This window comes from Heterocephalus glaber, unplaced genomic scaffold, assembly GCF_053883595.1.
Source record: "Heterocephalus glaber isolate CG9 unplaced genomic scaffold, H.glaber_assembly_v1.0 deba00000621, whole genome shotgun sequence".
Classification (NCBI taxonomy): domain Eukaryota; kingdom Metazoa; phylum Chordata; class Mammalia; order Rodentia; family Bathyergidae; genus Heterocephalus; species Heterocephalus glaber.
Genome location: NW_028258153.1, coordinates 856,075 through 880,770, shown reverse-complemented (window position 1 = coordinate 880,770; position 24,696 = coordinate 856,075). Strand labels below are relative to the sequence as shown.

General features: G+C 34.9%; 1 protein-coding gene across 3 annotated transcripts in view; it reads right to left on the bottom strand.

The window, feature by feature from the left end:
• Window positions 1-462: 462 nt before the first annotated feature.
• Window positions 463-24,696, bottom strand: part of Cul3 (cullin 3) — an 85,553-nt gene continuing 61,319 nt past the window's right edge. For all 3 annotated transcript variants that reach the window (XM_004864460.4, XM_021244281.2, XM_087205984.1), the window contains 9 exons: window positions 24,385-24,561; window positions 23,238-23,408; window positions 22,182-22,289; window positions 21,443-21,567; window positions 20,696-20,792; window positions 12,803-12,937; window positions 5,392-5,578; window positions 4,002-4,147; window positions 463-938 (listed from right to left, as the gene is read on the bottom strand). In XM_004864460.4, coding sequence (XP_004864517.1) covers window positions 807-938; window positions 4,002-4,147; window positions 5,392-5,578; window positions 12,803-12,937; window positions 20,696-20,792; window positions 21,443-21,567; window positions 22,182-22,289; window positions 23,238-23,408; window positions 24,385-24,561 — 1,278 coding nt within the window. In that variant the 3' untranslated portion in view covers window positions 463-806. The remainder of the gene's footprint in view (window positions 939-4,001; window positions 4,148-5,391; window positions 5,579-12,802; window positions 12,938-20,695; window positions 20,793-21,442; window positions 21,568-22,181; window positions 22,290-23,237; window positions 23,409-24,384; window positions 24,562-24,696) is intronic.

Here is a 24,696-nt window from a genome sequence, read left to right as displayed (position 1 = left end):
ATAACATGAAATAAAACGCCATCCTATACAATCCACTATTAGCAGTGAGTACAACAGCAAAAAATTATTATACAATTTATACATACTAAAATATTTTCTTTCTCTAGAAATAACTCAATGAAACCTAATCATTGTAAGATTTAATTTGGGAAATCTCAAATTACAACAGGAAAAAACCAAATCAGGGTGTGTACTGAGCCCAAAATAAAGATTCCTGGTCATAAAGCTATAAGATTAGTAAGTGCAAGTGGTAGAATAAAGCATGCTCAAATTGGATGCTTTGATCTTTGTATATTTATCAAACCTTTAAACAGAAATAGTTAAAGGAATGTTTGAAGCAGAGCAAGATAACTGGAAATTTTGCATTTCTTTTGCCATTTTTGTTACCCAACTTACACAATGCGCAAAGTGCTAATAGGCAACACTACAGAAACACATTTACATCAACACTGAAGACCTGGGGAAATGAAATCCAACAATTTTATTTTAATGAGCTGTAGTTTCTAAATTTTTGTTTTTTATTTTTTTCTGTTTTCATACAGTACTGAAAACAAAATGCGGCACATTCACATTTTCCCGAGGAACTGTAAAGATGATCTCTACAGGGATAAACGCTGGAAAGCCTGAAGCTCAATCAACTGATGGTGAAAACTCTCAAAGGGAGTAAAGGCTCAATCTGAATGGTCTAGAACATGTACTGTAATTTTAATAGAAGAGATGGTCGTCTTAATATTAATGATTTAAAAGAACTTCTCAGTCCATGCGAAGAGTACAGTCCAAGAATAAATCAAATTTCTGAGCGCATTTTATGCTACATATGTGTATACTTTGCGATCCTCAGGTGTTCGTGCCAAATATTCTCTTTCAATAAGTCCTTCAATACGTTTCTTAATAACAACTGGACTTGGCAAGAATCGAGCCTTCAATTGCTGAGTTACCTAAAAAAAGAAGGTACAAAGACTAATTCCTACCAGAAAAGTTTAACATTTCCATATAAACACAAAAAATTCTGACTTTGAATAGAAACGATGTGTCATTTTAAGATTCAGAAATCAAACTTTTGGTGATTCTATTAGCAAAGTTAAAAGTACAGAATGTTTAAAAAATCGTATTTGAGAATGTAATGCATGGTTAGAACACACTCTCTTGTATCAGCTTGTGCATGCTGAAGTAGAGCAATAGTTGAATTAGTTGGCGCATATATAAGTATGATCCACAGCTTAACCACTTTGATGTTACTACTCTACTGACTTCTGGGTTACTCTCATTTCTTAGAACTTGGGTAGCATAATGTGAATAGGAGCACAAACTCTGGTCCAAGACTGCCTGGATTTAAATCCCAGTATTAACACTACTACCCTGGGAATGTAGGAAGTTGGTGCGTTCATTTAAGGAGTGAATAGATACAAGGCCTTAGAATAATTCCCATCCATATTAGGTGTTACTCTGTCCTTTTTTCCCACTATGCTGCAGTCAACTATACTGGGTTATTAGTAACAGTAAGTACAGTAGCAGCCACAGTCTACTGGTCAATAATTTTGTACATATTAAATTTATTTAATGCTCTTAATTCCGCAAAGTAGGCCATTTCATTTTATAGAGGAAAATAAGCCAGAAAGGAAATGGACAAGTACCAAGTAACAGGGCCAGAAGAGACCAACTTAAACTTTCTGATCTCAAAGTTCATGCTCTTTTCAGTAACCCATCCTGCCTCTCTTTCATATCATCCAACCATGAATACCCTAGCTTTTCTCTACACTTTGCAAAGCCAAAATGGATTGATAATTCTTTGAAATGTGAAGCTTCACAACTTCACTCTGCAACTAAAGTCAATTAAACTTCCAGGGTTACCATTCTAGTATGAACAAATTTGCTTTCTTTTCTTAGCTTCTTTTGACTTTTTCTCCTTCCTTACAGGGCCTAGACAGCATTCATGATCACTGCAAGTACACTTTCCAATTCTTCAATTCTCTTGATCCCTTTAATTCTACTTCAGAACATCTACAACAAGCTACATTCTACATCTACTTTTCCATTTTAAATTTACTGAAGTCTCTTGCTGAGTGTTTAATTATAGTTCTAACACAATTTGTGATGGTCCCGAGTCAATACAATAAACTTAATCACAGGCCAAATACAGCTTGTTGTCTAATTTTGTAAAATTACATTGAAATTCAGCCATTTCTTATGTGAACATATTGGGTAGTGTTTCCAGGCTATAATCAGCCATTAAAAATTTTTTTTTCTCAACCGCTGGGAAAGACTGCTAATACAAATTTATAAACTCAAAATCAAGATCAGCAAGTTCCCGAACACCACTTTTTGACAAATACTATTTCAAATTTCTCATAAGCTCCTCAAGCTATTCAGCCTAAGCGCTGTACCATATATAACCTCATGTCCTGTTTTACATAAACCAGGCCATTAATTTGGAATTCCTCAAATTCCCACCCTGTACCATCTGTACATTTAGGCATGGTTATGTCACTCATTGCTCAATTAGCACACATTACCTGTACCCTGCCCTATGTTCTGAGGAAGAGGCATACTCAGTAACATCCATTAATGTATCTACTACCCACTACATTTTCTATCCCATCCTCTCCTTTTCTAGACTCTGGTATTAACCTCTCCTCCCATCCCACCCCCTTTTGTTTTTAAGCTTTCCTTCTTTATCATTAGGATATAAGCACATTCACTATCTTCCCATCTAGAACCCCTGACTTACTGCTTACTTATCTACACTGTTCTCTCTGCCCTTTCCCATGCACCAGGATCTCACAAGACCAAACACTGCCACTCAATATCCATCCATACTAGTCTAGCAAAAACGTTCTGGAAAGATAACTATTCATCTAATTGCCAATATGTCTTCAGTGCTTATTCACCTTGGTCTTTTCATGATCGTTTTGAAGTACTGACCGTTGGCTTCTTGCTAATTGCCTGCCCATTCCATACTATCTTTGTTTTCTTCTCTTTTTGCTCTTTGGCACTGTTCTCAAATTTAAACATGCTTCAGAATCACCTAGAGAGCTCCTGATAACCAGATTACTGAGCCCTGCCCCCAGAGTTTCTGGTTCCGAAGGTCTGCATGGAGACTGAGAATCTATGCTTCTAACAAGTTTGCAGATGATGGTAATGAAGTTGCTCCAGAAACCACACCTTGAAAACAAGTGCTCACACGGCTCTCTCAATGTCATGTTATTCTCACTGTTCCACACATGGGAAGGAAGGGGTCTAGCTTGCTCTCCAGGCAATCACTGAGCAATTTAATTCAAACCCACCATTTCAACTATACTCCCATAGAGCAAATTCCCAATTCACCTTCTAGCCCTCATTTGCTTCCTGACTTTTGAGCTAATTTTAGGGTACCAGCCCCTGGACATGGCAAAATATAGTAAAGTCAACTTGGAAAAAACAGCATTAACACACAACTGGAATCCAACAGCACATTTCCCTTCCCTTTTTGGTTAAAGGGATCGATCTCCATCTATTACTCAAGTGAGAAAAACCAAGAGGTTTACTTGCCCCTGCTCATTTCCCATTATCAGTTGATAAATCCTGTCCATTCTATTTCTCAATCATCCTGATTCAGTTCTCTACTCACTACCAATACTTTACCTACACCCTATCTCTTAACCTATTTCAATGGCTTCTAAGTCTTCCTTTCTTTAGTTTCCCAATGTATAAAATGGAAGCACTCATCAAGTTATTAAGTTTTAGAAGTCCACGCAGTATGTTTACAAAAAGATATAAAATACCAGTGAATTTTTTCCACATTCTTCACAATACTGTTACCATTTTCATTACAAATACTTTAGCTCTTAAACTGTACAGATATGCTGATGTAGTTATGTTTAATTATCGAGTCTTATTCTTAATGAAAAGTATTACACGACTACAGTTTTAGTTTTAACTCAATACGGTGTTTTTCTAAATTTAAGGTGTTAACGGTATTATTCTGCTTTTTCTCCATTAACCCAACACTGAAGTGTCCTCACCTCTGCTACTAAAACATTGTGCTGCATCTTCTTTCTAGATTTCATTATCCGTACTATAGCAGCTTCTATCTCATGTTTTCTGTCATCATCGACTTTTTGCCTTGTTTCTTTCCTTTCTGGGTCGGATTCACCTTGTTTGGCAGCAACTAAAATAGAATTAATGGCATTTACCATAAATACGATGAAAAAGTTAAACACAACGTCAAAAACTGTAAGTATACGAGGAGGAGATTATTTGTGGTAATATTAACATCTGATATTATTAATGCTGGGCATGACAGAATCTGGGATTATAAAGACAGTTACTTAGTGTTAAAGTGAAGCTAGGTAGTAATTCAGGTATCTATATACCCATATATTTTCCTCCAAATCTAAGATATAAATGAGCCCTGAAATTTAAAAACTGCTTCTGCCCAAGTCTATAGCTGTATGTCTTACACTGAAGAAAAAACAAATTTTATTCCATGACACTTATTAAAGTTTAATTTTTAACATGCATGCATGTCACAAAGACCTGGGCCAATCTTGCTGATGAAGATAACAATGATACAGCTTTTGACTATAGGAGTCAGGCTTTAAGAGAGATACTACTCTATTTCATAAACCATACAAGCAGTCAACAGGTCAAAGGAAAAATAAATTTAAAAAATGGGTACATACAGTTCTTGAGTCAAAACACCTGATAATCAACTGTATGTTTAATATTGAAATAATTTTTGAAGGGTTTTATACCTTTACATGATGTAGTATATGAAAACAACTTAAAAAAATGATTGTATTTATTTTAAATAACATCAATTACAGAGAGATGTATTACCTACCGTGAATGAATCAGCAGTAGGGAGCTTATCTAACACTAACTGCATTAGTTTTTCACACATCAGCAAGAGTAAAATGGCCGTTTTCTCATTTTAAATACACAGAAAACCTGTTTCTTACATTATGTTAAATGAGTACCATTTTCAGTATCAACTTGAAGATTATACTAAAAGTTTCCAAATAGTGATTGTGTTAGAGAAACAACAGTTTTAAGGTTTTTGAATTTAGAAAATATTTAAAATCTGCTTTAAAAATAGACTTCCATTGCCATTAGGTTCACCCAACCAGTTAAAAACAGGTACTAACAAGTTTATAAAATTGCATTTGTTGAAAAATATATGGAAAAAAACCCTTGTTTACACTGTGAATTATTTTTTAAAAGGCTTACTGTACTTGGAGTCAGCTGCATTTTGATATGAACACAAATCAATAAAAGATGTCTTACTTCTTATGCCAAGGTGTTATATAACACCATAAATGATTACTCGTTAAGAACAAAAAGCAGTATTTTTTTAAAGAAAGAAATCCAACAGATGCAACTTTTAGGAGAAAAAAATATAATTCCAGATACCTGTTTGAATCTTGACTCTGTGCAGTTTGGATGTGAACTGGTCGTTAACTGTGAATATATGACCATTTTCTATTTCCTTTGACTTGGGCTCTTTGGTGAGAACCCGCTGTGTTGGTTTACCGCAGGCGAGTGACTGTAGGGCTCTAACCAGCTCTCTCTCTGGAATATCTGTCTCTTGTTGAATTTCCTGAAATTCCATCAGATTGACAAAATTAGATTTTTTGAAATATAAAGTAGATTAGTTAATCAGCAAGCAGACCGACCAAACAGTGGTCACAGAAAGGTGAATCCAGAGAAGTAATTTACAACAAAGAATTCCCTGGATATTATGATTCATCACTAAAATTATTTGAGCTAGCTAGAGAAGTGATTCAATATAAGATGTTAAAAAGATATGTGCATTTTTGCTTCAGGAGATGTAAGAGCTATTTTAAAAATGTCATCCCACAGAGATTATGAAGAGCTATTCTAATATTTAGGTCAAAATAAAGTATTAACCATATTTAATTGATAATTTTAGAAATACTTTATACTTCTTCCAAGTTTATATACACTACTGCTTTGCTCAGCCATTTCTTTCATAGGGGAAAAAAATGAAATCTGAGCTCAAGTATTTTATCATAAAATTAAAGTTTAGAATTCAAATTATGAGTGTAAATGAAAAAATTAAGTATCTGGAAATTTAAACACGAAAATCAATAAGAAGCCTGTTTTGAAGTTCAGGAAATAATTTTTGTTACATATTACAATATGAATAAAATACCATATAATTTTTAATCCTCTATTCTCATTGCACTGGAACAAGAAGAGAACTATACATTTACATGGCCGTTTTACATCTACAGGAACATGTGGCTGCATAAAAGTCTGGATTCAGGTAAGTGTAAATTTCAGTGATCATGCACACTCCTTTGCATCAAATAATCTCTGGTTTTATGTTTACTACTACTTTCAGACATTTTAAATGCTGTACAAGTTATTTCCAGAAAATTAAAGAGGCAATTAATTATTAGAGTGGAGATAGTAATTATTATGTACATGATAAAATGACCTCTTTATATATTTTTAGTTACTGCTTAGTCATATTGAGAATTTGAAATACCTTCATAGGTGATACTTTAAAATTAGATCTTTCTCAGAGGTAACTGTTCGTTTTGTAAATGTCTACCCTTTTTCCCATTCAACTACATACACCCACGAGCACAAATATACACATTTTCATACGAACACACCTATTTATGTACCAGCATTAATGTTAAACATAAATGGAATCATGCTTCTCCTAATAACTTTTTCAGATTCTTCCATATCAGGACAGCAATTCCATCTACAGGGAATTCCACAGCATTACTCTATACGACGACATACGTGGAGAATGAAATTGTATCCAGCTTTGTGTTAGCAGATGTTCTTCTGACTTTGAGCAAGAGCCAGTTTTTCTGGAGCAGATTTCTAGAAATGGATTTGTTTTCTCAAAGTTACCAACATTTTATATTTGATGAATATTGACAAACTTTTTCTTGTGTGTGTGGTCCTGTGAACTGAACCCAGGGCCTTGTACATGCTAGCAAGCAAACACTTTACCTCTGAGTTACATTCCCACATCTTCAAAACTTGATCTTTTTCTTCTGTGCACGTGCTGGACTAAAATGCTACCACATTATTTTAGTTTGTACTCCACCAATTTACAGGATATCTGAAACCCTTCCTCTGAGCTTTGTCATTTGTATTTCTCGCATGCTTTCCTACCTGTCTGCTTTTGTATTCATTTACTGGTACTATCCAATTTCTGCAGTGCTGGGGATCAAATCCAGGCCATGCACATGCACCTTTACCCGAGTGGTACCACTAGCCCTATATTATGGTTTTCAGTTTTCACATTAGTAATTTCTTAGTCTCTAAATTAAGTCTCACCATACAGTTTTACTACTTTTTACGTGTTTAAATGTACCAGTCTTCTTTTGATGTTTTTTTGTAATAGACTTTAAAAGACTTTTCTCATCCAAGTTATCTCATTCAATAACTTTCTCAAAGTTATTAAAATACTGTTTTCTTTTATTACTTTTATAGACATTCTGATTATTTATTTTAGACTTTCACATCTACCCAGAATTTAACTTGGCATGTGGTTATGATAAATGAAACTAATGTCCCCATTCTGCCCTCCTACACCTCTAAATAAAATACCAATTATTTTTAGGTTAATTTAAAAAGACAGTTTATCACATCCCGAACACCCACAAATGTATGTTATCGATTTGTTTATGTGTTCTATTTTGTTAAAATAAGCTATTTATTTATGCCTTTTGGAACAATTTGAATTTTACTGTGTATTTTGTTAATAAGACACTAACAATGAGATTTCTTCCTTTCTGTTTCCCTTTCCAATAAAAAGTTCTGCTTATTCTTGTCCAGATGGATTCTAGGGATTAGCTTAAGTTCTATTTTTTTTTTTTTTAAAGAAAATTCTTTGGAGAATTTTGAATTGGGATTTCACTGAACTTATTAGGTGACTTTAACAAATGGCATTCTTATAACATGTAGCACTCACATTCAGGCACAATAATTTTATCCTTTCAGATTCTGCTTTAATTGACTTATTAGCATAAAGTTTTCCATAAATCTTGTTAGAAGGTTTCTTAGAAAGGTCATAATTATTGACAAAATATTCCTTTCCTCATGCTATGTCCTAATTAATGCTGATTTACTGAAAAGGATTTTTCAACAGAATTCTTCTGGGAGTATGTTTTCTCAGTCACTTATCACATATTGCCAATCTGACAATTATACATGCCCATAGATTTAAAGTTTGTCAATTTCTTCCTGGTATTAATAAATTTCACTCTTTTTTCTTGTGTCAGTTTATTAGTTAGGACCTGCAGGGTAAGAAACAATAGCAGCAGCACAGGTAGGTGTCCTTGGTTCTACCAAGGAATGTCTAGTTTTTTCACTACTATTGTTATGCTTGATTCAATTTCATGACAGTAAGGGCATTTCATTGTATAGTATTCTTACATGACTAAGAGTCCCACGTCCCTGAAAGAATGCGGACTGACTTTAATGAAATGTTTTTTGTAAATCTGTGGGGATCACCCAATGTGTTCTCCTTAAAATGGCGTCTGGCAGTTCAGCAAGTGCTTAACTTTACTATTGCTGTATCTTAGTAACTATCTTTTAGCAAATGTCCTTATGTAGACCTTTCTTTGTGTTCCAAGGATAAATCCTGTTTGGACATACGGCATTATTCTTTCAGTATACTGCTGAATATGACTTGCTGATAACTTAAGATTTATGTATTTATGTTAGATAATCAGTATCTTTCCTTTTTTATATTTTCCTGTTTCAGTTTTGGTAATAAACTTATGTCAGTTTCAGCTATTTCCCAAGAGCAATACTATACGTTATTTGTTTTCCAAGTCCAACGTTCTCTATACCACCTTCAATTTTAACATGACAAATGTGTTATTTAAATCTTCTATATCCCCTTTTTACTTGTCTGATTAGTGAATTTGTAAGCGAGTTCTATGATTGTGGAGTTGTCTGTTTCTCTTTGTCCTTTCAACCATTTTCCCTTTTATATTTGTGAAGTTATATTACTAGTGATATAAATTCTTTTTTAAAATTTTTATTGTTTACTTGTACATTTAGGTATACCTTATGATTACATTCATCATTGAGAACTTGTAACTGTACATGACATATCTTGATTCTTATTTTTTCCATCCTCCTGCCCCCCCAATCCCTCCACCGTCCCCCGTACACATAAACTTTGTTTCCATTTTTTCCTTCTTACTTTCAATTTTTTTCTTTCCCTTCTTTCCTTTCCTCTGGCCCCCTCCCTAGCTCTCCTTTCCCTTTAAACATTTTCTTCCTATTTCACAGTATCTATTATACACTTTGGTCCTTATTTACACCTTTAGATTCTCACACCAGAGAAATGATTCGTTATTTACACGTGTATTCTATTCATTTCATTTATGAGTATGACATGATATAAATTCTTAATGTAATGTTTAATGGTTTTCTAATTCATTTCTGACATAAATGCCCATAATAAGCTTTTATATTTGTGATTCAGTCTCAGAAAAATTTTAAAAGCACTAAGACAAATATGTATTAATAATCATCTATATATTTTTCAAAAACCAAATTCTAGTCATTAAAATTCAGGTTTTAGACTACCATTATCTAGGGTTCCTATTTTTAGCTATTCTAGATCACAACAAACTTTTATTAATGAAAGCTATATATAAAAAGAAAAGTCCTCAGCATCCTGAATACTATGGATAAAATGTGACATTACAAATTAATGCACTTGTTGTAGTTAGTTTACAAGACAGCTCATAATGATCCTGGTATGCTTATCCTTGTGTGGTCTTCTCCCTCAGACTGACTTGGGAGACTAAGGAAATGAGGAAGAGAGAGTATGTAATTTCAAAGACTCAGTCCTAAAAACATAAATTCTGCCTGAACTCTTGAATGACAAGCTCTAGGGAAAGCTAGCCACCAAAATATAAGGACAAATAGCCAAACAGAAAGGCCCATGTAAAGAGAAAGTAAGGCCTTATACTCACAGCCAAAAGAAACTTGCGATGTGAGCCACCTTGGAAGTACATTATTCAACCTCAAACTATTAGATGACTAAAGTCCCAGCTGACATCCAAATGCAACCTCATGAAAGGACCCAAGCCAGGACCATCTGATGAAGCTCCTCTTGAATCCCTAACCCACAGAAATCATCAGTGATGAATTTTTAGTGGTTGTTTTAAATCACTAAGTTCTGAGATTTAATATGTAACACTAAATAATACAGCATCTTAAAGAACTCAATATTCAAAGATAAAGCTTAGTGTTTGTTAACATTATTAAATATTTTAACTATCTCCTATGATTTCTGTAAAAAAGCTGGCTAGCAAAACTTAAGCAGTAGACCATAGCGAAACAAACAGTAAAAGTAAAACAACTTCATAGTGTCTTCTTACAATGTCTGGAATTTCAGGTGTGAGTGACCAGAAAGCTCTGGCACATACTTGTGGTATCACATGGAATTATATATACGCTATGCTCAGGCTTCTGTTTGTGACTTACAGAAAGTTGGCAACATTAAAGAGGAATTTTCTATTTCCTTCCACTTAAAACTACCCATTAGCATCAATGATTTCAGCAAACTGGGCAAGGTAAAAGTAAGCCCAAATCACTAGAATATTTTTCAGTCTGCTGCGAAATTCTAATAACGACTCTGAAAAAGGAGCTGTATTTTTGTTTATCCCATTATTTTTGCCTGTCCTTTATAAACTAGGACTCTGAAAATTTTTGCATTTACTAAGTATCATAATTTGCTTAAAATACATTATCCACAAGAGCTGCAAATTAGTATCCAAAAAAAGCAGCTGTTAGAGATCATTTAATTCCACTTGTCTAAAAAGCCTTACAATGTTTGACAAAGGGACTTAATGTTTGCTTAATATTCTTGTGACTCAAGACTAAGTCTTGTGACTGCACATACCTGGTGTATGAAAATCTAAGACCTGTTAAATATAGGGAGAAAAACCTTTTCACAGCCACAGAACAAAAAAATCCCTAGGTTTTAAAACATTTCCTTTACATAAATTACATAAAAACTGTTAATTCTTTCACCACAAATAAGAAAGGATAGCGATGAATATCACAACAGGCCTAGAAATTAATCTTCTTGGTCTTAATTTCAAACTTTTTTTTCTTCCTATGTTCACTTGTGTGAAAACTGGCTTTCAATTAGGTATAAATATAGCTATGTGATTTTAAAACCTTTCAAAGTGTTCATTAAGTTTAAACTTAACTAAGAAGCACATGATCTTCATTTCAACTGAGACCTTTCAAGACATAAATAGTAACTAAATTTAATGTAATCAAATAATGACTTAAAGGAAAAGGGGGAAGGAAGAAGTAAACAAAATTAGTTACTCTGAAGAAAAAAGTATGGGTACAGAAAAACTTGACTATGTTATCAAGACAATAAAATGGGCATAAGGAAAAATAAAAAATCAAAGAAACAAAATGACAGGTGCAGAAATAGCTTCACACATAAATGGTCAACTGATAAAGGTGCCAAAGTAATAGGAAAAAAAATAGTGCTATCAACAAATGATGCTGAAATGAGCAATTCAATGTGTGAGAAAAATAAATCTTAATCTTTACCTCATACCATATAAAAAATTAACTTAAAATGGTCATACATCTAAATACAAAAACTAAAAATTAAAAACTGTTTAAAATCTTTGCAATTTCATGGTTGGCACATTTTCTTAAAATACCAAAAGCACAAACTATGAAAGGAAAAGAGTGACAAATTATTAAAATAACCTGTTCTTAAAAAAAAAAAAGAAAGAAAAAGCAAGCCACAGACTGAAAAATACTCAAAGCACAAATATCGGACAAAATATTTTTATCCAGATGACACTGGGCGTGTTCAGGGTGGTATGGCCGTAGACTATACTTGTATCTAGGATTTACAACTTCTATCTAGAATTTTTACATCTTAAAAAACAGTACCATGAAGATATGAACACACACTTCACAAATAAGAAATGAGTGTTTTACAAGCACAGCAAAGATGCTCAACATCATTAGTTATCAAAGAAAGGAAGATTTAATCTACAAGATACAGTTATAGACCAGCTAAAATGGCCAAAACTCTAAAGACCACAGAAGATGTGGAACAACTAGCGTGCTCTTTATTCCTGCTAGGAATGTAAAATAGCACAACTGTTTGTAACAGTTTGGCAGTTGCTTAAAAACTGAAAATATATAGCTCAATTCATAACAGCCCAAATCCGGTTAACAACTCGAATGCCTATCAACAAGTGAATTAAGAAAATATAGCACATCTATATGATAAAATAATCACTGTGTAGTAAAAAAGGAACAAACTGTAGTACTGATACTATACTTGCACAACAGGAATGAATCACAAAATTACTATGTTATGAAAGCAGCTGAACACAACACATATTACACGATTTCATTTACATGAAATTCTAGAAAAGGCAAAACTAATCCCTCGCAATACAAAACAGATCACTAGCTACTTCAGGGTTAGGGATGGGGTAAGGAATGAACTGCAAAAGGTATAAAGAAATACGGGGGGTAAGAGTCATGACTGTGATGGCAGTTACACAGGTGCACACACGTTTAAAACTGTAATTGTGCACTTATATGTGGTTTTTATATGAAAATTATGCTTCAACAATGTTAATTTAAAAAAAAAACCAAAATGAAATGTAACCCAATAATGTATGAAGTTCACAGAGTTCCACAGCTCAATTTTACAGTTTTTAAAAGTATTCAAAGAAACACTCTTACAAAGACGACTCAAGTAGTAAGTGAGAGAGACCACAGAGCTGGTTAAAATGTACATGACCACAACCCATACCTCAAATGTGTACTTCTCTCTATTATTGAAGAGCATTAATATGGTCATCTGGAAGGTGGAGACCTGCAGTATGTGCTTCCGAGTATTGGAGCCAGTCACCTGTGCACCTCCAACGCCAACTTCAGACCCATCTTCCTGTTTGATTTGAAAAAACTAAATATAATTATCTCCTAATAACTTTAACAGTATCTTTCAGAATTAAGTCCTCCTCCAACAAAACTATTTATTCCCATATAAAAAGGATGTCTATTAAATGTGGGGATACACACATATAAAAACTTAGTTATGTGTATATCCACACACACAAATATAGCCCCCTCTCTTATTTTAATGTAGCTGAGCAATTTATCAACAATTCCTTACACTTAAAGCTAAAAGCATTTTAACAGTACAGGACAGGATGATATATAATGATGCATTTATGAAACTGAACTGCTGTTCCAGTAACATCAAAAGTAGCCACTTAGGGTTTTTTCTGGTGTGATGTGATGACAGTAAGGGATCAAAAAATACTATGGCACAGAAGGGAAATCTAGGTTCCATAAGTCTGTTCCTGGCTCTACGATTTAAGAGGTTTAAAATAATCTCTTATGTTCAGTAATTAATATATGCATTATGATTTAAAAATTAGATTTCTTTGATAAGTCTTCAAAAACTACATTACTGAAAAGCCCTCTTTTAAAGTAAACAAAAAGGAAGACGTAAAAGCCATGGTCTTTTGTCTCCTTTTCCTTCTCACTCACACCTAAATATGTAACAGCATCAGCTGGCATGATGCCCAGCCTATCACCTCACTTGGAATTGGAGGAAGGAGGATCACAAGTTCAAGGCCAGCCAGAATAACTTACTAAGAATGTGTCTCAAAATTTAAAAAAAATTAAAGGGCCACATTTATTTATACAAATATTAGTGTGTCACACACTATTCATATAAATAAACTGCAAAGAACTATTTCCCATTTCAATTTATAATATACAACCTTTCCAAAATACAAAAAAAAAACCCCAAACAAACCCCTTTTGGTGTTACAGTGATGTCAAAACTAGGTAAAATAAAACGGTATTTGCTGCCTAGATAACAACTCATTTTACTTTAATGTTTTTCTAGAAGCTTTTCGTTAATTTTCAATTTTTAAAGAGGAAGACAAACCATAGGTACATATAAATTTTAATGACTTTACTTAACATTTGTGTATTTCACAAATTCCAAGCGTCAATTTTCCTGGTTTTGATTCATCAGAAATAGTATTATACAGCAATAATAAAAACTGCATGGTACGGGCCAGGGATTTAGCTCAGCGGTTTCGCTGACTGCTGAGCAAGTGCAAAGGACCAGAGTTCGATCCCTGGTACCAAAAAAAAAAAAATCCTGCATGGTACAGGCGCAAAAGTAGATACACATATCAATAGAATATACCAAAAGACACAGAAACAAACGCACATAACTACAGCCATCTGACTGACAAAGAAGCCAAAAACATACACTGGAGAAAAGACATCCTCTTTAATAAATGGGGCTGGGAAAACTGGACATTTGTATGCAGAAGACTGAAGCTCGATCCTTACCTCTTGCTATGTAATATACAACCATCAACTCAAAAGGGAAGGGCCTAAATTTAAGACTCAAAACTCTTGAAACTGCTAACAGAAAAACACAGGGGAAACAAATGAAGTTACAGGCATAGAAAAGGATTTCAACAGGACTCCAAGAGCACAGAAAGTAAGAGCAAGAATCAACAAAGAGGACTACATGAAATTGAAAGATTTCTGCACAGCAAGAGAAGCTGAAAGAGTGGAAAGACAACCTACAGGAGAAAATCTTTGCTAGCTGCTCTTCTGACAGTAGATTAATATCTAGAATATATAAAGAACTCAAAAAACACACATACAAAAGAAACCCCCAAAAACTGAAACAAAAATCAAATAGCCCAATCAGTAAATGGGGAAATTAATCAAACTTCTCAAAAGTGTAAATGGCCAGTAAGTATACTAAAAAATGTTCAATATCTATAACCATTAGGGAAATACAAACTACACTAAAATTCCATCTCACACTACCATCAGGATGGCTATCATCAAGAACACAAAAATTAGGGCCAGGGATTTAGCTCATGGTTCCACCACCTGCCTGGCAAGCGCAAGGACCCGAGTTCGATCCCTGATACCAAAAAAAAAAAAAAAAAAAAACCCCCACAAAAATTAAATGCCAGCGAGGATGCAGGCAAAAACAAAACAACAACAAAAACCCCAAAACAAACACTCAAACACTTTTCTACACTGCTGGAGGGAATGTACAAGGCATGATTAAAAACAAGAAAGACTGTTTAAATTATTATTATTATTATTATTATTTTGGTACCAGGGATCAAACTTGGGACCTTGCGCTTGGCAAGGTAGGCACTGGAACCACTGAGCTAAATCCCCGACCCTGTTTAAATTATTAAAAAAAAAAAATTACAGTACACATTGCCATTAATCTCCCTCAACATATCCCCCGCCCCCAATTTGAACACATGTATTCCTTGATGGTTTCTGAAGCAGTTCTAGAAATCCTTTTTTTGTGAGTTTCTTTAGTTGTGCTGTCAAGGCTGTCTTGATATCCTGAATTGATTAAAAAACCTTTACCTTTTTCCCAGTCTTTTTTGACTTTGGGGGATGAGCCAGAAGTCACATAGTACAAGATCTGGTGAGTAAGGTAGAAGAGGATACACTGAAGTTTTTTCAAGCCTGCCTTTCCACTGGATGGCACTCAGCAGCAGCATTCATATGATCATTCATATGGTCATATATTTTATTTTTTTGCTGAAATTATTTTATTGGTACACTTTAGGTATACAATATGTTTATATTTATCATTGGGTGCTTATACCTGTACATGATGAATCTTGGGTCTTATATTTCCCCATTACCTGTGTGCCCTTCACCCCCTCCACCTTTCCCTATTTAGAAAGACTTTGTTTCCATTTTTTCCTTTTCTCATAACTTTTCCTTTCCCTTCTTTCCTTTCCCATTCCCCTCCCACTTCCCATACACCTTTGGACCTTTTCTTCCTATTTCAAACTATCAATTATTCGTTTTACTCATATTAATCCTTATTTACACTTTCAGTTTCTCACACTAGAGAAACTATTCAATATTTACACGTGTGTCCTATTTATTTCACTTAAGAGTATGGCCTCAGTATGCATCCATTTAGCTATTAACGTCTCTCTAGTTTCTCATTCTTTATGGCTGAGTAGTTCTCCATTTTATTAAAAAACTCCACCTTCTTTTATCTAGTTCCCAGTTGATGGACAAGGGCTGTTTCCAACCTTTAGCTATTACAAACTGTACCGCTATGAACATGGGTGCACATATATCGCTGTGGTATGATTCTTTTAATTCTTTGGGGAAGATACCTAGCAGGGGAATAGTTGGGTCAAATGGGACTTCCAGTCCTAGTTCTCTGAGGTATCTCCATACTGATTTCCAGTGGTTGCACCAGTCTGCACTCCCACCAACAATGGAGAAGGGTTCCTTTCTCCCCACAGCCCTGCCAGCATTTGTTATTGGTTGATTTCTTCATAGCAGCCATTCTTTCTGAGGTGAGGTGGAATCTCAATGTTGTTTTCATCTGCATCTCTCGAATGACCGGTGATGCTGAACATTTTTTCATATATTTGTTTGCTGCTTTTACTTCTTTGTCTGAGAAATGTCTGTTCATTTCAGATGCCCATTTTTGAATTGAGTCTTTGAATTTGGGGGGTATGATTTTTTAAAGTTCTTTATATATTCTAGATAGTAGACCTTTGTCTGAGGTACAGCTGCTAAAAATTTTTTCCCACATCGTAGGTTATCTCTGCTCTGCTGGTGGTTTCTCTTGCAGAGCAGAAACTTTTTAATAAGATGAAATGCCAGTTGATTCTTTGTACGAGCTCCCGTGCTACTGAGGTTTTGTTCATAAAGTCTTTTCCTATGCCAATTATCTTCAAGAGTTCTACCTAACTTATCATTCCAGAAAGTTGAGTGTTTCTGTTTTAATATTTAGATCTTTAATCCACTTCCATCTTAATTTAGGGCATGGTGATATGTTGGAAGCAATGCTACATAATTCTAGGGAAAAATCATTTGAGTAGGCCTAGTTCTCTTGCCTACAGCTGAGCTAGGACATTCCAGACATAACTGCATTTTGGCCTCTGGTCACAACTGAGACTTCAGTGATCCCCGGATGCTGTAATTTCCAGGACAAGACCACACCTGCGGGAGACACCAGGGAGGAACCAAATCTTCATCTGCATAATTCCTCATTGTTCTTAGATTTCCACTGGCCCCCAGCCTTTTGTTACACCTTGTTTATCCCAATGTGAAGTACTGAACTCTATATTTCACTTGTTACTTTTGTTTCCCCATGTACTGAATATAAGGTGCTGCAAGCTAGGGGGTTTTAGTCTTTGCTGCCCAGAGCAGCACTGATCAGACCCAAAGCTCAGCTTCTTCTCAGTCTCATTTGTCTACCTTTCCTGTAATTCGCCATGTGCTGCTGTGGCTTGCAGGAGACTAGGACTTATTGCAGAGGTTCTGGTAATGTCCCCTTCCCCTGCTCCCTACAGTGATAGATATGGGTGTAGTTTTAATCTTTGGCAGGTTGAAATCCAGTTTTTCCATCACCATTTATTAAATAGGCTATCTTTCCTCCAGGAGGATTGGTTGGCTCCTTTGTCAAAGATGAGGTGGCTGAGCATGTCTGAAGTTGTTTTTGCATCTTCTAATCTAGTCCACTGATCCTCAGGTCTGTTTCTTTGCCAGTACCATGCTGTTTTTATCACAGTAGCTTCATAGCATAGTTTCAAGTTGGGGATTGTGATTCCCCCTGCCATGTCTCTGTTGCCTAGAATTGCTTTTGCTAATATTCTAGGTCTCTTCTGGTTCCAAATGAATTTTTAGATTGTTTTCTCTAGTTCTGTGGAATATACTGTTGGATTTCAATCAGCATTGCATTAAATCTATATCAGTTTTGGAAGTATGGCCATTTTCACTATATTGATTCTTCCTACCCAGGAACAAGGGATGTCTTTCCATTTTCTTATATCCTCCTCAATCTCCTTTTTCAGTATGCTGTAGTTTTCAGTGTAGAGGGCTTTTGTTTCCTTTATTAGATTGATGCCTAGATATTTCATTTTTTTGGACACTATTGTAAAAGGAATTGTTTCTCTAATTTCTCTCTCAGTGAGTCTGTTATTTCTGTATAAGAAGGCTATTTTTTCTGAGTGTTGACCTTGTATCCAGCTGTTCTACTGAATCTGTCAATTAAGTCTATAAGTCTTTTGGTGGAGTTTTTTGGGTCTTCTATGTAAAGTATCATACTGTCAGCAAATAATGACAGTTTAACTTCTTCCTTTCCTATCTTTATTCCATTTATTTCTTTCTCTTTTCTAATTGCTGTGGCTAATGTTTCCAGAACTATACTGAACAGGAGTGGTGAGAGTGGGCATCCTTGTCTTGTTCCTGATTTTAGTGTGAAAGTTTTCAGTTTCTGACCATTTAGTATGATGCTGGCTGTTGGTTTTTCCTAGTTAGCCTTAATCAGGTTGAGATAAAGACCTTCTATTCCAATTTTCTGTAGGGTTTTTAACACGAATGGGTGCTGGATTTTGTTGAATGCTTTTTGTGTATCTATTGAGATGTTCATATGGTTTTTGTCCTTGGCTCTCTTAATATAGTGTATTACATTTATTGATTTATGGATGTTGAACCATCCTTGCATCCCTGGGATAAATCTGACTTGGTCAGGGTATATGATCTTCTTGATGACCCTCTGTATTATTCTACCAGTATCTTGTTGAGGATTTTGCATCTATTAGGGAGATTAGCCTGTAGTTCTCTTTTTGGGTTGGGTCTTTCCCTGGTTTTGGAATCAAAGTAACATTGCTTCCAGGAATGAATTTGGAAGTATTGCTTCCCTTTCAATTTCACTGATGAGTTTAATGAGTTATGGCAATAGTTCTTCTCTAAATGTCTTGTAGAATTCAGCAGTGAAACTATCTTTTCTTTGTTGGTAAATGTTTTTAATTAAATTTTCAATTTCACTCATTGTAATTGGGGTGTTCAGAACTTCTATATCTTCATTTAACTTTGGCAATTCGTATGTATCTAGGAATCTATCCACTTCTGTGTTTTCCATTTTATTAGAGTACAGGTTCTTGAAGCAGGTATTGATGATCCTCTGGATTTCTGCTGGATCTGTTGTAACTTCCCCTTTTTGATTCTTAATTGCATGGATCTGAGCCTTTTCTTTCCTTTTTCTGATAAGGTTAGCTAAAGGTTTATTGATTTCTTTTGAAAAACCAACTCTTTGATTCATTGATTTTTTGTATCGTTCTCTTAAGTCTCCATTACATTGATTTCTGTTCTGATCTTTATAATTTCCTCTTGTACAAGCTTTGGGTTTGTCATGCTCTTCTTTCTCTAGGAGCTTGACGTTCAGCATTAGGTTGTTTATTTGAGCTCTGTTTTCCTTATATAGGCATTCACTGCTATGAATTTCCCTCATAGAACTGCTTTCGTTGTGTCCCACAGAGTCCTGTATGCTGTACTGGCATTATCATTTACTTGTAGAAACTGTCTAATTTCTTCTTTAATTTTTTCTGTGACCCACTGGTTGTTCATGAGGGTGTTATTCAATTTCCATGTGTTTGTGGGGGTTCTGCAGTTTCTTATGTTATTGATCTCCAATTTTATTGCACTATGGTCTAATAATAGACAGGGGGTAACTTCAATTCTTTTACATTTACTTAGACATGTCCTATGAGCTAGTATGTGGTCTATTTTGGAAAACGACAGATGGTCATATTTTTGATCATATCCCATAAAGGTATGAAAGAGGACTTTCAAAACTGCTTCAGAAAGGTGCAAGACTGATGCACTGTGTTTCAAGTTAGGGGGAGTATTCTGAGGCAGACTAATGGCAGTATGTCTTTTACTGTAACAATTTTTTAAGCTTAAATGTTCACTGTGTATCTTGATCACCCTTTGTAAATTACCAGAGCAACTACAGAATCAATATGGAGGTTCATCAACTAAAAATAGCACTACCATTTGATTCAGCTATACCACTCCTTGGTACACTCCCAATGGAATTAAAGTTAGCACACTACAGGAATACCCAGACACCCATGTTTAATAGTGTCACAATTTACAACAGTCAAATATGGAACCACCTAGATGTCCCATCAACAGACGAGTGGATAAAGAAAGTGTGGTTTGTAAACGTAATGGAGTATTCAGCTATAAAGAAGAGTGAACTTAAGCAATCTGTAGGAAAATGCGTGGACCTGGGGATCATCATGTTAAGCAAAGTAAACCAGATTTAGAATGACAAGTATGGCAAGTTTTCCCTAATACATGGGTCTAAAAAATAGAACACCAAAACAGAAAGGAGACTAAGGAAGGGTGCAAGAAAAGGATGCAGGGGTGGATATACTCTAAATATATGCATTGAAAGTGCACATTTTGTAAAATTAAAATAAAAAATATTTTTAAAAAGCTCAAATTAAAAAGGAAAGACAAGAGAGAGAGAGAGGGAGGGAGGGAAGGGAGGACAGATGGAATGACAAGAGACTGAAAATTTTGAAAAGGATCTGATGCCTCTGTACGACCTTGATTTACATTTTATTATTTTATGCACCAATGTCACAAGTTCAAGCCAATTAAACTGTCTTATTAAATAATCTTATTTTATTTCTCAAAGGCTACATAATCTGCACATTTTCAAATGAAGTTATTTGGCAATTAAAGGAAGAAAGGCAATAAAATGAAAATGTTAACCTTTTAGTATCAGGTAAAGGTAGAGAAGTAAGAAAAACAGTCAACCAAGGTGAACACAAGTAAGTTCTATAGACTAACTACCAATATTTACCTTTTTAACTGGACCATAAAAGGTGGCATTGAGATCTGCAGAGCCCATATGATGCTGGAGTGTGAGCTGTCGACCACTGTGTTTGGCTAAGTAGAACCTACAGCAAATCAAATCAGGTTTGAGAGATTCATACAATTTGCATATCTGAAATTACAAACTAAAGACAACAATCCTTAGAAACATATAAAGAGAGGCCTTACAAGTCCAAGAAACCCTTAGGAATTAAGCTAGGCTCCATCTTTTTAGAGGAGGAAATGGGGCTGTTGCATGTAAGACCTAAGCAACTTAGCTGGATACCGTATGATGAAGGTAGCACACTACAGAATTCCTACCGTGCACTTTCCTAGCCTACTGCTCTAGGAACAGCCCTAAGACCACCTTTCTCCACAGATCCAACAATCAATTTATTCTAAGCAAATAACAGATATCAGCAGTACAAAATACACTCCCAGGCCATGCACTTACGCTCTAGAGGACATCTCCATTAATTTATTCTCAGCCAGTGACATTTATCAACAGTACAAAATATACTCCCAACCATGCACTTATACTTTAGAGTGGACATTAATAAAATATATTTCTGAAAGATTTACCGAACTCATTTTTACATATTAAAAATATAAAGGATAAATTCTCCTTTTGAACATGAGATGAAAAATGGAATCTAATCATCCATAGAGACACCCCTAATACTAAAATTTATTTCAGTCTTGGACAATTATCTGTACTCAGAAATACAAAGTTTACCTTCTAAATATTTCAAAAGCATGTCTTGGTGCTGGTGGGATGTTGCACTTTGGTGTGGCTGACTGAGTGGGCCAATATCCAGTCGTGAGCACCCGGACTGTGAGATCAACACCACCTAAAGACACCTACACAAAACAAAGACAGTTCCTTAAAACTGAGATTAGCCAAAAAGACACTAAGACTTACTCAATGTAGTCATCTCTATGACCAATATTTAGTACACAAGGTGGATCTTCTTAAAGGTAGACATACATACTATTTTGCAAAGTTTAACTATTCTGACAAAAATTACAATTATATGCTTAAAATGTTAAAAATACTAAAAGGGTAACTCTTAGTCATTTTATCTCAAAAAGGACCAAAACTGCAGTTCTCAGTAATAACAGTAAGACTTTTTTCACATACTAAAGGTCCTATCTATCATTTTAGAGAAAATTCTATGATAATCGCACTCATCTCAGTTTCTGAGTATTTTTACCATCTTAACATACACATAGGATATCCAATCCCCATTTAACTACACTGAGCAAAATGTTCATTTTTTGTTTGTTTGGTTGGGTTTTTTTTTGGGACCGGGGATCAAACTTGGGTCCTTGTGCTTGTGAGGTAGGCAGAGGAACCACTGAACTAAATCCCCATCCCTAAATGTTCATGTTTTAACATGTAGCTCACATTCTAAGGGTTAGCCATCATTGCAAAAGATTTTCATTAAATGAGTAGAAATTTAACATACTCTTACCCCAGTTGCCTGTAGATGTTGCCTGAATTCATCCATAGTAGTGTTTGAGATGCTCATATCTCTAAACATTCCTTCCAGTTTTGATGTGAACTGACATCCACATTCAGTCTGTGGAGGAAAACCACAAGTATATATAAAAATAAGTGATGGAATTGTCTATGAGAAAATGTAAAAACAAATTACTCCACATTACTACCATCCCTGATAATCTTCTTGTAAATCGTTCTACTAATTGCTGTATGCCTGAGATTAGCAAATTTCAGGACATTTAAGAATAGTCCAAGGATTTTATTTTAAAATGCAAACTCCCACACTCTTTCAGAGAACATGGAAGGCAGGACCTAGAACTTTGCTCAGATACTTCAGTTACGAGTAGTTTACAGACGACTCGTATAGAAACAAAACTACATGGTAATATTCTCTGTATTGTTTCCCTTTTATTTTTTCCTGTTCCCCCTGGAAATATACCATCACAGTAATACAAATGCCAGAAAATTCTGACTATCCCAAAACTTCAAAAAATGCAAGTACGGTTGTTATGGCTTGGGTCTGTATGTCCTCCCAAAGCTTCATGCGGTCAGAGGTGGGCCTTTTTCAGAGGTGGCTGGATCTAGAGTGTGTGACTCATTCATGATGCAATGGAAGGATTCAGGTGCTAGGATTAAAGCTGTGAGTACTATCTGCCTGAAGACTGGGTCAACTGGGTACAATATAAGGGACAGACAGAGGCTTGCTGCCTTCTGCCTGCCGTGGACTGTTTCTCCTCTGGGATGCCCTCGTGCCATGCCACTCTGCCTTGGAGCCAATCAACTATGAACTAAAGCCTCTACAAACTGTAAGCCAAATAAACCTTTCCTCCTTTCAACTGAGGGTGTTGGGTATTTTGTCTCAGCAATGAGAAAAGTAAAACAGCTCGTGTCCGGCTCAAAAACAATGTACCTTTAATAATTGCTGAAGTAAACATTTAAAATCAAGGAAATCACTTTCTAATCTCATGTTGTAGGCACTCAATTACATGATAAGCACTAGTTAGGTATACTCCAAAATACACCTTACCTTTAATTTAGATATCATATTTTTTTCAGAGTCATCAGAAACACTTTTATTTGTGAGAAGCCTCCTTGCCAGGTGCTGTTTATAGTAACGTTCAAATACATCTTTTTCTTGCATAAACCTAAAAAGGACCATTGCTTTATCCAATATTGTTTCTACTTCTTGTTCTGTTAGCTGAAAAACCAAGATAATTTAAGAATTATATGAAACTTTAGTTATACACAAAGTGCCACAGCTCATCTGCATTTCAAATACACTATTGTTTGAAAGCAAGTATCTGGTTGACAGAAGCAACAGGAATCTGGTTTGAGACAGTGCCTCTTCATATAACAGCACAAGATTTATACTCTCATCTAATGTAGCATTAATGGGGTTGAAGCAGAGTTCCATTCCTTACAGGGCTATCACTAAACTGGAAGCATGAAGTAATGTAGGGCTGGATTAATGGATGACTAAGAACAAGTAAGAACAAAGTAAAATTTTAGTCATAAAGAATATTTTAGAAACCTTTACATAATATTTAAACAGAAACTTACATAGCCAAAAGACAGATCTTTTCATTTAAACTCATTTAAAACCTAAATTTTGCAGAGAAGGGTAAAAAATTGTTATAATCCAAACACTAAAAGGCTCTAAAAAAAAGCCCAATTCATATATAATCAAAATCTGCTTAATTTCATTTTCTATGTGCTCAAGGTTCCTGAGATAATCATAGAGACTTGAAACTAACCTTTTATACATGCTTTCAAACTCCTTTCAGAGAGCTACTCTAGCTATGCTTTCAAATTTCCAAAATCCATGTATGTTTGATATATAACCTTCAGAACCAGAAGCAAGCAAGAAATATTCTGCACACAGGAGAGCTTCCAGGTTTTCTGTCATCTATAGCATATCTAATTCCCAGTCATGAAGATAGATGTCTTAATTATACCTATGTAGCTGTTTGTTTTTCATGCCAATTATACATTAAATGTCAAAGAACTTTTGATCATGTAAATACTTAAAACAATACTTTGTAATAGATCATAGCACATTTAAACATAGTAAAGAGTTTTGCTTAGTTTTATACCAAGAAAATTTCCTAATACTTCTTTTTTAACTTCGTATCAATAAGCAAGTTTATTGTATTTTCAAATGTATTACTACTTACCCCTTTTACTCCTTTTTTCAACTTATCATCAATAAATAATGAGAGGTATTCAGGAGACCTGGAGTTGAGGTTGAGAAAATACTCAAAGTCACCAGCGATAGTTTGTTTAAAGAGCCGGTCATTATTGAATGATTCCTGGAGGAAGCGATCAAACCTACTCTTCAGATCCAATAAGCCCTTACAAATAAAAATGAAGAAATTTAGAATATATTGTGAAATCTTTCTCACATATATATGTATATTTATGACCATATATGTTTATCCTAACTTTGTCGATAATCAATGTGTATATTCAGAGGTAAAGTTGTATCT